At 49.2% G+C, this 14,660-nt stretch overlaps 1 protein-coding gene across 3 annotated transcripts in view; it reads left to right on the forward strand.

Moving 5' to 3' along the window:
* The window catches only part of LOC124525662 (protein HIRA), a 105,735-nt gene that overhangs the window by 79,365 nt on the left and 11,710 nt on the right, over positions 1-14,660 (forward strand). For all 3 annotated transcript variants that reach the window (XM_047098205.1, XM_047098206.1, XM_047098207.1), the window contains 9 exons: positions 1,585-1,789; positions 2,190-2,294; positions 3,553-3,701; positions 4,891-5,052; positions 5,644-5,702; positions 6,055-6,160; positions 8,285-8,407; positions 8,910-9,073; positions 11,192-11,280. In XM_047098205.1, the coding sequence (XP_046954161.1) occupies positions 1,585-1,789; positions 2,190-2,294; positions 3,553-3,701; positions 4,891-5,052; positions 5,644-5,702; positions 6,055-6,160; positions 8,285-8,407; positions 8,910-9,073; positions 11,192-11,280 (1,162 nt within the window). The remainder of the gene's footprint in view (positions 1-1,584; positions 1,790-2,189; positions 2,295-3,552; positions 3,702-4,890; positions 5,053-5,643; positions 5,703-6,054; positions 6,161-8,284; positions 8,408-8,909; positions 9,074-11,191; positions 11,281-14,660) is intronic.

Consider the following 14,660-nt stretch of genomic DNA (forward strand, 5'->3'; position numbering starts at 1 on the left):
CCAGGCATTGGCTTCTTCTGTCTAGCTATGGAAGTCCTAGATAGGGATGCCTGAGTGGCTCAGTGGGTTGGATGTTCGTCTCTTGATTTTGGCTCAGGTCATGATCTCATGGTTTGTGGGAGGATTGAGCCCTGCATCAGGCTGAAAGCACAGAGCCAGCTTGGGAGTGTCTCTCTCTTCTCTTCTCTTCTCTTCTCTTCTCTTCTCTTCTCTTCTCTTCTCCTCTCTCTCTCTCTCTCTCTCTCTCTCTCTCTCTCTGTATCTATCTCTGTCTCACCCTCTCTCTCTCTCAAGATAAATAAAAAAAAATTTTTTTTAAGTCCTAGAGGTGGTTGGGTGGCTCAGTTAAGCATCCGACTCTTGATTTCAGCTCAGATTGTTATCTCACAGTTTGTGAGTTCAAGTCCCATGTCCAGCTGTGTGCTGATAGTGTGGAGCCTTCTTGGGGTTCTCTCTCTCTCCCTCTCTCTCTGCCCCTCCCCTGCTCGTGCTCTCTCTCTCCCTCTCTCAAAATAAATAAGCTTTAAAAAAGTGTAAAAGTCCTAGATAGCATCTACTTTCAATACAAGGCTGTTTCATGTATATTGAAAATCTGTTGTTTGATGCAGCCACCTTTGCTAATTATCTTAGCTAGATCTTCTGGATAACTATCTGCAGATTCTACATTAGCACTTGAAGCTTTGCCTTGCCTTTTTAGTTATGGAACTAGCTCCTTTCCTTAAATTCATGAACTAACCTCTGCTAGCTTCAAACTAGTTATTCTACCCTTATTATACCTGAGCCCTGTCTAATTGGTGGTGAGATTTGGGGGAGGAGACACATTCTCTTATCTTGTGATTAAATCTTTTGTTTTTTGGACCAGAGACCCTGGGCTATGACCTTCAGATGAGTTCCTTAACCTGTGTGTGTGTGTGTGTGTGTGTGTGTGTGTAAGGCTACTCTGTAGTTGGTTAATTGCCCTGCCCACAAGTTATATAGGACTCTAGTAAAGTAGTTCCTCTTAAAGGTAGGCTTTTGTTAAGGAGAAGGGAACTCTGGGTGTGTTTCAACTGGTTTTCTTCCCCCCCTGCCAGCCCAAAGCACACAGGGGATTTTTCCATCGCTGATCTTCACCCATGAGAGCCTGTTGGAGCTCCTGGAAGTAAAGTTAACATAAGTGTGGGTACCCTTCTGCCACTGGACCCCCCAAGAGTTTTAACTCACAAGCCAGCCCACACTCAACCTCTAGCAGTGTACCAGTTATTTTAAGTCTTCCTACCAGTTAGGGCTCCAGGGGCTTTGGCTGCGGGTGAGCTATAGCTTTATGTCTTCACCTGGTGTCTCCAGTTTTCAGGGTGGCAGTTTGCCTTGTGACCTTACTTCTCTGACGAATCTAAGAAGAGTTGTTGATTTTCAGTTTTTCAGCTTTCCTCTTACTTTGAAGATGAGAGAGACAACTTCCAACCCCTTTGCATGTTGGAGCAGAAACCAGAAGTCCTTTCTTACAATTTTTATTTATTAACTTTTGGCGATGAGTATGGATTTTATTCATCATTATAAATGTAATAGACACATGGAGAAAGCCATGGATGTCTGTTTGCGCAGGTTGAAAGAGCAGAACCTTGTGAAAGACCTGAGGCCCCGGGACCTCCTGGAGAGCAGCAGTGACAGCGACGAAAAAGTCCCTGTGGCCAAGCCCTCCTCGCTGTCCAAGCGAAAACTGGAGCTTGAGGTGGAAACAGTGGAGAAGAAGAAGAAAGGACGACCTCGGAAGGAGTCTCGGCTCATGCCTGTTTCTCTGTCTGTCCAGGTGAGGCCATCGGGCCCATGCTGCCTCCCCCAGCCTACCTCATAACCTCAGTGCTGGAGTCCCCATGTGCCCAAGTGGGATAAGAGAGGCTGTGCATGCCACAGTGTGCCTTATCAGTTGGGAATAGTTGGCGAGACATGCGTACCCCCAGAGGTAGTATGGAGGCCATGCTGCCCCACACCTGGCGCTCAACCCACTCAGAGTCCTTGAGCAGTGCCCTGAGGTCAGCTATTCATCTGGAAAGTGAGGATCTTTAGAGCATTCATCTGCACTTTCACCCTCACAGAGTGGGTGGAAATGCCTGGGGAACCAGCCCGGTGTCACCTGTGGGTGACTCACCTTTACCTGACATTGCCCTACAGTGCTGGGGTGGGGCTCAGGGACATTTCTGCTCTTGCAGTCCCCAGCTGCCCTGACCGCAGAGAAGGACACCGTGTGTTTGTCTGTACCAGCACCTGCACTGAAGCTGCCCATGCCAGGCCCCCAGAGAGCATTTACCCTCCAGGTGAGTAGGTTTCCTGTCTCCCCCAACAAGCGTGCACATTCTCTCCACTCTCCCCCTGTGTAAACCCTCAATTGTCACTGACTTAGGGCTGCGTTCCAGGGGCTCTCCATCTCTTTCTGGGGGAAATTGTAGCTGATCAGGGCCCATTACTAGCCTCTTCCCCAAGGGCCCCCTTGCTGCCTGCCCACACACATGCACATTTCTCTTCTCTGTGCTTCGCTCTTCCAGTCCTGCTGCCATCTTCTGGATGGCCAGCTCCTTCAAGACTTGTCTCAGTTGTTCCTTTTGGTAGCCTCCTTCAGCTCCACATTCAGCCTTTGGTAGCCTCAGACTTGATATAGTTGGACTGCATCATAATGGCCTGTCTCTCAACCAGCTCACTGGCCCTGTCCTCTTCCCAGGACCCAGCAGAGTCATCATCAGAGCTGTTTGAGCTCTTGGAGTAGAAGCTTATGACCATGTGCTTGTTCAAAGCACAGCTCTAGAGCAAAGAATCCTTTATACCCAGAGCTCTTCCATTCACTCAGTCTAGCCCCTGACCTTGGACGTGCCATAGGTTTATGCCTCTTGTTCCTCAGCTCAGATGCACATCCTTGGGAAACCTTCTAGGGCCCCGCATACAGGTCACTTTCTACTGAGCATACACTGCCCCACCCAAGCTGGTCCTCATGGGATACCAGAGGTGTCAGCCCTTCCCACCACAAGGCTTTCTGGGCCTAAAGGTAGGGACCTACATGGTTTGTTCTTGTTGTTGATGTACTCGGAGACAGGGCACACAAACCCTTTTCCAAACTCTAGCTGCCCCACCCCATAACCCAGGGGCTTTACCACTGAGTGCCGCTTAGGGCTGTTCTTGGTTTCTGGGGATCTATGAAGGGACCCGTCTCCCAGCAGCATCCAGCCCTCTGCCCCACCTCACCCACTTGTTTGGCCATATGAGTGCAGACTGTTCAGCTCTTCTCACTTGGTTTTCCATATGGGCTATCCATCCATCAGCTCCCTAGGCATGAGAGATGAGGCTGAGCCAGCTCCCAGCCCTCTCCCTTCTCTGGGGGCCACACATCTGGACCTCCATCCTACTTGTCCCACCCCATTACTACATATGCCACCACCGTCCTGTTGGCTAGCCAGCTCTGTCTACTTCTCTGTGTCTTTTTCCTGCTGCGGGGTCTCTGAACATCTCATCTGTCACATGACCCAAGTCTCAGTGGGCCCACCATCACCTGAAAAGACATTTTGTTTGTTTTCTTCCATACAGGTGAGCTCCGATCCCTCCATGTACATTGAAGTGGAGAATGAAGTGACTGCTGTGGGGGGCGTGAAGCTAAGTCGTTTGAAGTGTAACCGGGAAGGGAAGGAGTGGGAGACGGTGCTCACCAGCCGGATCCTCACTGCTGCTGGCAGTTGGTAAGGGTGAGGGTCTTCGCCCAGCCCAGCCTTTAATGTCAACCAAGCACCACGTGCTATGCTGTGTGGCACTGTTACTGTCTGAGGCATGGTGCATTGCCCTACGTGCTAGCTCTCACAGAGGCCTGTACCATGCCTTGCCCTGGGCTTAGGACGTGTATCTGTCATCTCAGTCCCCACAAGACCTAATAAAGCCGGCATCATTATCACCATGTTACAGGTGGGGAAACTGTCTTAGAGGGTCACCCAAGGCAGGATTTCAACCCAAATGTTATGATTCCCTTATCTGGTCAGGTTCCAGGCTGAGCTCTGCCTGGCTCTCTCTGACGTGGAATGGTTCCTTCTCTGGACCCCAGATTTTCATCCAGGGAGAACAGGATGGATTTCTGATTGTCCTGTGAGTCCCCAGCCCAGCCCTGTCCATATTCTGTATGAGGGGAGAGCTTAATTCAGTGGTTAGTCATCCAGTGTCTTCCCGTGGGCTTCCAGGACACAATCCCCTGGAGCTGTTTTTACATGTGCTTGATCTGAAAAGAGGACCAGTGTTTTCCTCAGGTGTCTGTTGAAGTATAGGATCTGCCGTCAGGACCATGTATTTGGTACTATTATAAGGATTTTACAAAGATAATTGGCTTAGATACAGTCATTTTAACTAGATCCTTAATTAGTTATCATGAGACTGCATGTAAAATGCTTTCATAGTGCCTACAAGTACTCGGCCTTCCATCTTAGGTCACGGTTCCCATGGGCTCTGAGCGGGTGCATAATGTTGCACCTAGAAGGAACCATCATTCTGTACCTCCTTTTTATTCTCTGCCAAGATGAGTAGACTGAGCTTCTCAATCCCAGGCACCCATGAATGACTAAGAGGCCTGTGTGGTAGATACTGCTGTGGGCTCCCCCTGGATCAACATTAGTCTGAGCTCAGAAAAGCTCAAGCAGCCGCTGAAGGGAAAGAGAACACATTCTCTTTAATCAGGTCTCATTTAGGCTAAGCTCCCATGAGCCCTGCTACCCTGATCCTTGTGGCAAGCCCTTGCTCTACCTCTCCCTCTGCTGCTTCTGCTCAAAGGAAGGTCACAGCAAGTATAGGTGGGCACAGAAAGAGGAAACGTTCTGCATTTCAAGGCTGCTGCCTCTGCCACAGCTCCCTGTCATCATGACACCTGTCCCTTCTCTACCTTTTCAGTGACGTGGTATGTGTCGCCTGTGAAAAGAGGATGCTGTCAGTGTTCTCCGCCTGTGGTCGCCGTCTCCTCCCTCCCATCCTCCTGCCGTCCCCAATCTCCACTTTGCACTGCACGGGTTCCTACGTCATGGCACTCACGGCTTCAGCCACATTATCTGTCTGGTGAGAGGCAGGCCCAGGGTGGGATGGGCTCCAAGCAGGATAGGGCTGTGCAGATCCCCTCTCACTGCAGGGCAAAGAAGGAAGCAAAGGAGGCCACTCAGCAGAACAGTCCTTGGACACTGTAGGTCTGGGGGTCTTAACGCCTGAGGGGCCCTAAGCAGTCATACACTGCTTGTGATAGCCATCCCGTGTTGGGGGAGGGAGGATGTGCAAGGAAGTGGGGCAGGCTGCCTACCCCTGCCACCATCCTTAAAGGAGCAAACCTCATGACAAATCATATGCCTGATTGCATGTGCCAGGGTCCAGAAATGGGATCTCAGCTGCCAGAGCCTGGCCACGCTTCTCCCAGAGTTGGCATGGTGTTGGTGGCAGACCCCACAGCTCTGTTGCCTAAGCCCTCATCTGTAGACTTGTACAGAGGTAGTGTAGTGACACATGGGGAGTGGAAGCCACTTGTGGCACAGAGCCCCTGTCTGGGGAAGCAAGGGCTGGCTCTATACCAGGAACCGTAGAGTGGGATCTGACCACCAAGGCACACTCTGATGTATTTACTCCAACTGGAGAGTAAGCTGTTCCCTGTCTCTCTCCTAGGGATGTTCACAGACAGGTAGTTGTGGTGAAAGAAGAATCGCTACACTCCATCTTGGCAGGTAACCTCAGCGGTGGACCACCCCTTGTTCCCAGGGGGTGGGGAGGGGGTGGGGAGCTTCAGTTCCTGACATGAACCAGGCTCTGGGCCCAGCCTGAGGCATTCAGTGTTGGAGAAGGTGCATTCTCTCCCGGGGCACATTTGAATGGGTCTCTGAGAGGTGACAAATAGCCTAGTGGGTGGCAGTGAGACCAGCATGCACAGAAGAGCAGCAGCTGCCTAGTTGCTGAGTCAGTGTGAAGGCACGTGTTGCTGGGACAATGGGAGCCGTGGTTTACGTTTCTCCTTAGGTCATATGCAGGCACCTGCTGATCAGAACACACCCAGAACCCATTCTTGTACTGTCTCCCTAGGAAGTGACATGACAGTGTCACAGATCTTGCTGACACAGCATGGAATCCCAGTGATGAACCTGTCCGATGGGAAGGCATACTGCTTTAATCCATCACTTTCTACATGGTAAGTAAGCCAGCCCCTAGCCCTGCCCTTCTGGGAGAGTGTCTGTCTGAGCTGGAACAGACTTCTGGTCCTGGCAGTCAGGCCTTCCTGGCCTGGCTTCTCCTCACAGTAAAGCCCTGTGGTTCGGGCAACAGTGGCAGCCCTGCTGGGCTCTATCTGCTTTATACAAGGAAAGAGAGAGCTTAAACCCACCAATAATGCCCCACTGTCCCTGGGCAGGGGTGCTTTCCTTCTGCATTATTCTCTGAGGTCACTTTGGAATGGGCATTTGAAAATTAAAAATTTTTGTAAATTAAGAAAATTGGTTGTCAATACACATGTCCAGCCTGGCGTCCTTAGCATTGTCAGCATAGGTGAGTGGGCTTCACAACAACATTGCCACCACTCATCAATTTTTGTAGCTTAGCAAGAGCCAAGTAGCGCTTCCGCTGACTTTGTGAATTAGTAAGTTTGCACCATCACTCGCCATGTGTCATGGTCTGTCTTTCCTCGGCCCATTTTGGAGTTTAGAGCTCTTTTCTGTATTTGTCAAATCTCTATTCCTGCAAGATCTTAATCGAGACATGTGAAGCCTATACATTGTGTACCAGCCACTCTTTTCTTCTGCCTGCACCTTTGGTCCTTCATACCCAAGCCAGCTATTTGTCCTCCAGCCCTTGTCTGTCAAGAGTTGCCAGGCACAAGTTTATCCTGCCACTGAGATTTCTTTCTTGAGTTAAAAACAAACAAACAAACAAAAAAAAAACAGGTCCCTGGCTAGCTCAGTTGGTAGAGCATGTGATCTTGAGGTTGTAAGTTCGAGCCCCACATTAGGTATAGAGATTACTTAATATTTTTGGGGGCACCTGGGTGGCTCAGTCAGTTAAGCGTCCGACTTCGGCTCAGGTCATGATCTCACAGTTCGTGGGTTTGAGCCCTGTTGGCCTCTGTGCTGACAGCTCAGAGCCTGGAGCCTGCTTCAGATTTTGTGTTTCCCTCTCTCTCTGCCCCTCCTTGGCTCGCACTCTCTTTCTCTCAAAAATAAACAAACATTTAAAAAAATTTTTTTAATAAATAAATAAAAATAAAATATTAAAAAAAAAACCTCCCCATTCATAGCTCTTCCAAGTTACAAACCCTTGTATATTATATGTGATTACTGTAATTATGGAAATAGGCTGTTTCTTTTTTTTTTTTTTTTTTTTTTTTTATTTTTTATTTTTGGGACAGAGAGAGACAGAGCATGAACGGGGGAGGGGCAGAGAGAGAGGGAGACACAGAATCGGAAACAGGCTCCAGGCTCTGAGCCATCAGCCCAGAGCCTGATGCGGGGCTCGAACTCACGGACCGCGAGATCGTGACCTGGCTGAAGTCAGACGCTTAACCGACTGCGCCACCCAGGCGCCCCTAGACTGTTTCTTTAAGAAGAGAAATGTTGGCTCTGTATTTTGGAAACATTTTTACAAAGGCACCCAACTTTTTTTTTTTTTTAATTTTTTTTAATGTTTATTTTTGAGACAGAGACAGAGTATGAGCGGGGGAGGGGCAGAGAGAGAGGGAGACACAGAACCCGAAGCAGGCTCCAGGCTCTGAGCTGTCACCACAGAGCCCAATGTGGGGCTCGAACCCGTGAACTCTGAGATCATGATTTGAGCCGAAGTCAGACACTTAACTGACTGAGCCACCCAGGCGCCCCAGCACCCAACTATTTTAAAAGTGTGGGTAGAATGTTTTCTTAACAAAAATGTGAAAGTCCTGAGAAGCCGATTGCTTGTGATGCTGTAGAAGCTCAGGAAGGCTATGGCCTGGCATTCCTGGAAGCTTCCAAGGGCTAGGCCAGGTGGGCCCCAGGCAGACAGGCATCCGATGCACACTTCACACACAGGCCTCTGTCCTCAAGTGCTGAGACCATGGAGCTCAAGTGGTCCCAGCAAGAGCCCTGTTGGTGACCTTCACCATCATCAGTTTTGCCTCATAATGAAACCTGTCCATGAGTACTCTATGGAGAGAATGCAGTGACACTCAGCCTCTGCTGGTGCTCTGACCACAGGTCATGTGGTGCTTGCTCCTTGGTGGCCTCACTGCCAGCCTTTCTGGTGGACCTCTTGGTTTTCCTGACCTCTGCTCCTACTGTTGCCTCCCCAGGAACCTGGTTTCTGACAAGCAGGACTCCCTGGCCCAGTGTGCAGACTTCAGGAGCAGCCTGCCTCCCCAGGACGCCATGTTGTGCTCCGGACCTTTAGCCATAGTCCAGGGCCGTGCCTCCACGTAGGTGACCCAATTTGCTGGGGGAGGTGGCTGGGTCACACAAGCACAGTCCCACCCAGGCCTGCGCTCTGACTGCCCATCTCCTTTGCCTGGCTACTGCTTAAAACAGGCAGGCTCGAAGGTGCCAAGGATCGTGGGCCCATATTAGGTAATAACACACAGTGCTGGGTCACAAGCCCTGTCACTTCAGAGCACAGATGGTGGTCTGAGTTGCTATGTGTCATGGACATGATGATGGGCAGTATTTTGAAGGGCAGTGGGGGAATGGGCTGCTGGCCTGTCACCTCAGGGGCCTTGATAGGAGTTACAGGGTGGGATACACCCAGGATGCTAGACAGACCAGGAGGCCTGTGGCTGGGACCTGGGGATGGTTTGGCCAGTGTGGAGTCTGACACCTGCCTCTTTACTGGCTCCTCACTGGTGTCCAAGGGCACAAGGTGGCAGCCTCCTGCCCCATGCAGTGCCCACTGCCTCATGATGCTTGCTCTGCCAATCTTTGCAGTTCAGGAAGACAGGCAGCCCGACTCTTCTCCGTGCCTCATGTAGTGCAGCAGGAGACCACCCTGGCCTACCTGGAGAATCAGGTTGCAGCAGCACTCACCCTGCAGTCCAGCCATGAGTACCGCCATTGGCTACTCCTCTACGCTCGGTACCTTGTGAATGAAGGTGAGGTTTCTGGTGGTCCCTCCATCTTCCTGGGTCTGGCTCAATTTCTATCCCAACATGATCTTCCAGAAAGCCCATGAATCAAGGCAGAGATGCAGTGGCCTAGGACTGTCTGCACTCTCCTTCCTCCCAGTCTCCTATGTTTACCCCCAGAGGCCCTGGACTCCAACTGCCCCATCAGCAAGATGGCCCTCAGCCCCCATCTCTTAGCCTGAGCTTTAGTCAAAGCAGCTCAGCAGGCATCCAACCCTATTATAGACTCTGAGACCCTGAATTGGGTAGGCCCTGAGGACCAGGAGGACTGGCAGTAGGAGGGGGTGGGGGCATAGGATGCTTGAACAGACATGCTCCAGAGGAGCAGAAGGCTCAGACTCTTGCCTTCCCTCATACCCTGGAGCTTCAGTGGTAGCTGGTCACCCCAGAGGAGGGCTTCTTCTGGCAATATCCATTGAGCCTGCATCTCTCTTCCTCCAAGCCCCTCCTGCCCTGGAAGGGCCTGCCTGATGTCCAGCACCTCTCCGTGGCCTTCTAGCCCAGCTTTCCCTGCCAGTACTTCTGATCTCTCCCACCACCCCCTCTTCCCTTTTCGGTCAGCAGAAAGCTCGGTGTGTTGGAAGAGGTGGACATCCTGTTGTCAGGGCGCCCTGCAATAAATAGACTTTCATCTCTCTGCTAGGCAAGTGTGGGGTTGTTTCTTACCACCTTCCTCCCACTTGAGCTTGTCCTCCAGGGTTGTGGCTTGGGAACTAGCACTCCCAAAACTCCCTGCGTGACCACACAGCTCCAGGCCTGGTCACAGAACTGCCTTCCCCACAGCCTCTCCTGGCCTTCTTGGTTTTGGTTTGCTTTTGACCTCACCCTCCCTATTTTGTTTATAATTTAAAGTACAGAAAAGAGAAAAAAAAAACGTGCCGAACCCCTACAGGTGTCACTTCCAGAGCTCACATGTCACATTGCCTCTGATGACATAATTGTGTGTATATATAAACCTCTGATGACAACAAATATGGCTGACCAACTCAAAGTCCTTCCCAGCAGACTCCAATGATGAGTTTAATTTGTCTCTTCCCGCCCAGTCTGCATGGTTGCCCAGCCTGTGTGGTCACTGAGTCTTCTAAATACTCAATCTTCCCAAGCCCACACCTTTCCTGGGGTGCTCCTGTCACATCTGAACCTCATACCCCAATCCCCTGGGGAGACCTGTCCTCTGGCTCCTCTAATTTACTTCATCCTGGGTGTTGATCAGGACTCATCCTGACACCCTGAACAAAGTCACTGCCTCCTCTGGGGCCTGCACCTACTTGTGGGATCACTTCTGCTTGCTTCTCTTTTCCATCTTTCACACATCTGTTCCTGCGTCCAATAATACAAGTCACCTCTGTTCTATTTCTTGCTTCCTTGACTATAAAAGGACTAAAATTTTAAAGGGAGACCCCTTTCACTTCTAAAATTCCTCAGATTCCAGCATCACCCTCTTATTCTCCACCCTTATCTTTGGGCGATTTCATCATACCCTATGGCTTCAGCTGCCACCAGTGCTAACAGGCCCCCAGATTCTGCCACCAGCATTTGTGGCACTCCACGTGGCTGTGCCATAACCTGTGAGTTGATGGGCCGGTGACTGCTTCTCCTATCTCCTCTGTTCCATCACCACCTCACTCTAAATTCATACCCTTGCTATCTCTTACTTCCCGAAGGTGCCTCCTGACCCTGCTGATCTCCTCTCACTGTCAGCATGTCTTGTCTGAAACAAATCTGACCAGCCCACTCCCCTCCTTCCACAATTCCCACATTTTCCCATCACCTTGGGGAGTTTGTCCCAGAGCTGGCCACATCTCATTTTTCCCATGGGCCCACCACATAGAGGGGCTGCTGTATATGCTATCAAGGGAGTGGGTTCGTGAGTGAGTCTGTCATTATGGGTGTCAGTGCCCCAAACTGAGAGTCGTTCAGGAGGCTTTTTGCCCAAAGCAGCCAATAAAATAAACATTTGTTCAGTCTATTTTGATATACACAACAACTTAGCATATTCTTGATTTTTTATTTCTTTTTGTAATGTGTTCCTATTTCTGTTTTGTTTTGTTGTTTTTTTTTTGTTTTGTTTTTTCCCGTAATTAGGGTTTGAATACCGACTCCGAGAAATATGCAAGGACTTACTGGGTCCGGTTCACTACTCCACTGGAAGCCAGTGGGAGTCAACGGTAGTGGTAGGTGCTGCTTTCATTCTTGCCACAAGAATTCTGTCTTAAAAAGTGAAGGTAGAGATGAAAAATAAGTCAAAGTGCTTTGAAATTCTTCCCCATTAGACTTCTTCAGCACACCGCCTTGGACCCCAGCATCAGTGAGAGGCTGAGATGTCAGTACTGCACTTGTGGGCAGGAGCTGGGTCTTTGGCATCAGGGGCCTAGAGAGTGCTCGGCCACGCATGCACGTGTGCTGAGGAAAGCTGCCTGCCAGGGGCTGTGGGTTTGTTCAGTAGAGAAGATGAAAGATCTTTCCCTGCTTTCCTGGAGCTCCCAGTCTGCTAGTGAGGCAGACAGAAGCAAGTAAGCAATTCAATCAACAAGATAGTTTTAGACCATGGATTATGCTAAGAAGGAAATAAGCAGAGCAATAAGCCGAAGGTGCCTGGGAATGAGCAGCCAGGGAGGACCCAGAAGGGGACTTTTAGGATGAAACCCAGGGATAAAAATGAGCCAGCTCTGCTGAGACCTGGGAGTCTCCTGGTAAAAGTGATAGTGAATGCAAAGAGGGCGTGGTACATGGGGGCCACTGTGGCTGGAGTATAGTAGGCAAAGGAGAGGGTGGTGTGAGATTAGGTGAGACAGATGAACAGGAAGGAGATCATTGAGACCTTGTGAGGAGCTGGAGCTGTTGGAGGAGTTTGTGCAGCGGTGACATGAAGTGACCCAGATCAGTCAGCAGGAGTGATATGAACTGATGTAGCAAAGCAGTAAGAGCTTGTTTTTTGCAGCAGTCTTGCAATAGGTGAAGGTGACTTGGATTGGCACAATGGCCATGGAGAGAGGAAAGGAGAAAGATTCAAGTTGTATTTTGGAGGCAGATCCAACCAGACTTGGTGGGTGGATGGGTGGATATGGAATAGATTAAGAGAGAATAATGAGGATGCATATAGTTGCCTCCAGAATTTTTGGCTTGCACATACGGCTGCTAATTCATTGAAAGGAACAGGTTGGTGAGGGATGGGAGTTGTAGATATAAGTTAGCTCCCCAGCTTCTTCTTTAGTCACTGAGCAAATACTGATGGAGCACCCGCTGTGGCCAGGCATGGGACAGTGAGCAGTGAACAAAGCTGACAGGCCCCACCTTCATAGGTCTACATTCTTGTGCAGAGAAGCAGATTCTAAACAACTGAGCAAATACATGTATTGTGATGGGTGGGGGTGGTGCTATGGACAAACATAAAGAGGGCAAGGGGATACTTTCAGGATGCTATTTTATATTGGGTAATCAAGGAAGCCTTAACTAACTGAGCAGAGAGACCAGAAAGGTGAGGGGCAAAGCCCCACACATAACTGGAAGAAGAACATCCAGGCAGAGGGAACAGCAAGTTCAGAGGCCCTGAGGTGGCAGGGCTTGCAATGTGGAAGGAATAGCTGAGCAGAATAGCAATGGGAGGGTGAAAAGGGCTGTAGTCAGAAAGGTTGGAGGGTCAAACCTCATAGGTTCTATAGGCCATGGTGTGTGCTTGGCCTGTGTGTTTTATTCGATTTTTATTTTGTTGTAATAGATCTTAATTTGGTCAGTTAATAGAATCCTACCTTCAAAGTCCCAGTTCCCCTTACACCTTTGAAGGTATGGTGCCACAGTTTTAACATCCACTGTTGTTGCTAAAAATCACTGCTGTAAATCTGATTTCCATTGCTTTGTAAGTTCTTTTGGGATCCTCTCTTATTGTTCTGAAGTTTTACAAAGCCCATAGTCTGTTTCTTTCATTCATACTGTGGATTTTTCTTGGTTCTCTTCTTCAGTTATATCTTCCTTTCCATTTTCCCCATCATCAGAGAGATGTAATGTCCTCTCTTTTTAAAATCTTCTGTATAATTTTTTTGTAGTTTCAGTTTTCTCCCCAGATTTTCAATTTAGTCTTTTATCTGCTTGAGCATAGTAAGTTTAGTTGTTTTAAAGTTGTATGTCTGATAATTCTGGTATCAGGAACCCTTGTGGATCTGTTTCTCTTGTCTATAGATGTGTCTGTGCTTTCTCATTTATATTCCTATTTCCTTACACGTTTGATTATTTTTAACTGTCTGCTGGACATGTTATTTGAAAAATTATTTGTAGGAATGATATGAGGACTTAGGTAATGTTCCTTTATTTCATGGAGTACTTTTATTTGCTGCTGCCAGTTCTTGAGGCATCAGTACTGCAGGGTCCCCTCAACCCAGTTCAGGGATTTAGGTTTTCTGGGCTGTCTTGGAATTCAAAGCCAGATACTCATTTGTGCAGGGTCTGGTTTACTTCCAGTTTACCCTTATTCTAGGGTACATCCCCTTGGGGTGGCAGCAGAAGGTGGGGGATGACTTACCAGGAACTCCCACTTTTCATTTTGGCCCCTGCTTTGATCCCCCTATGCCCTCAAGTCTGGCAGAAGCTTGCTCAGCCTCTTTCTCATCAATAAATGTTCCTAAGGCAAAGGTGTCATTCTCTGGCCTTCTACCTTCTCCACATGCCAGCTTAATCCTTTGTCACTAGCACATTAGCTGTCTGAATTCTGTTTCTGTTTGTGTAGCTAGGTCCCCAACGGGAAGGGTTCTGAATTATCAGTAAGAGTAAAGCTGTTTCTTTACCACTAATCACCTCCGGAGCACCCTGACAGGACATCTTCTTGGGTGAGAGATAGGCTGGCACATGTCTGACCAACCCTTCTCTGGGCCAAGTTGTAGAGGTTCACTCTGTGATCCAGCAGCCACTCTGGGAGCCTTAGCCTAGGATGTCAGCTGGAGCTCTGCTACGTAGCAGTTTTCTGTCTCAGCCTCAGGGTAAGCATGCTAGGCCAATATGGTGCAGATGGAAGGGGGCACAAGCAGGCCACCAATTATTAGCCATGTGCTCTTTTCTCCCACTCCTTCCTGCTGCTTGTTCGTGCCAGCTCCAAGCAGGATACCTCATTGGAGCTTTGTCTAGGAGAGCCTGGAGCTCTCTTCACAGGAGGGAAGGTGTAGTCCTACCTGCTTTTTACCTTCTGTAAATTACCTAATATAGCTGGTCTGCTCACGGTCTCTGGTATCCATAACAAATGCTTTCAGCTGCAGGTAAATGATACTCCTTCTAATGGTGCTGAAATCTTTTTTTTTCTCTCTCTCTAAGTCATCTGGAGGTAGGTGGTACCCCTATATCTCTGTGATTCTCCTGGCCTTTACCTCGTGGTCACAGGTAGCTTTCATACCCAAGTTCAAGGAAAGAGGATAGTAGGAAGCCAGTACTAGCAACATCAGAAAAGGAAAAGCTACCTGGCACAAAAACAGACACATAGACCAATGGAATAGAATAGAAACCCCAGAACTAGACCCACAAACGTATGGCCAACTAATCTTTGACAAAGCAGGAAAGAACATCCAATGGA

This window comes from Lynx rufus, unplaced genomic scaffold (genome assembly GCF_022079265.1).
Source record: "Lynx rufus isolate CCGP_SWC_20201006 ecotype Redwood Valley unplaced genomic scaffold, mLynRuf1.p SCAF_45, whole genome shotgun sequence".
NCBI lineage: Eukaryota > Metazoa > Chordata > Mammalia > Carnivora > Felidae > Lynx > Lynx rufus.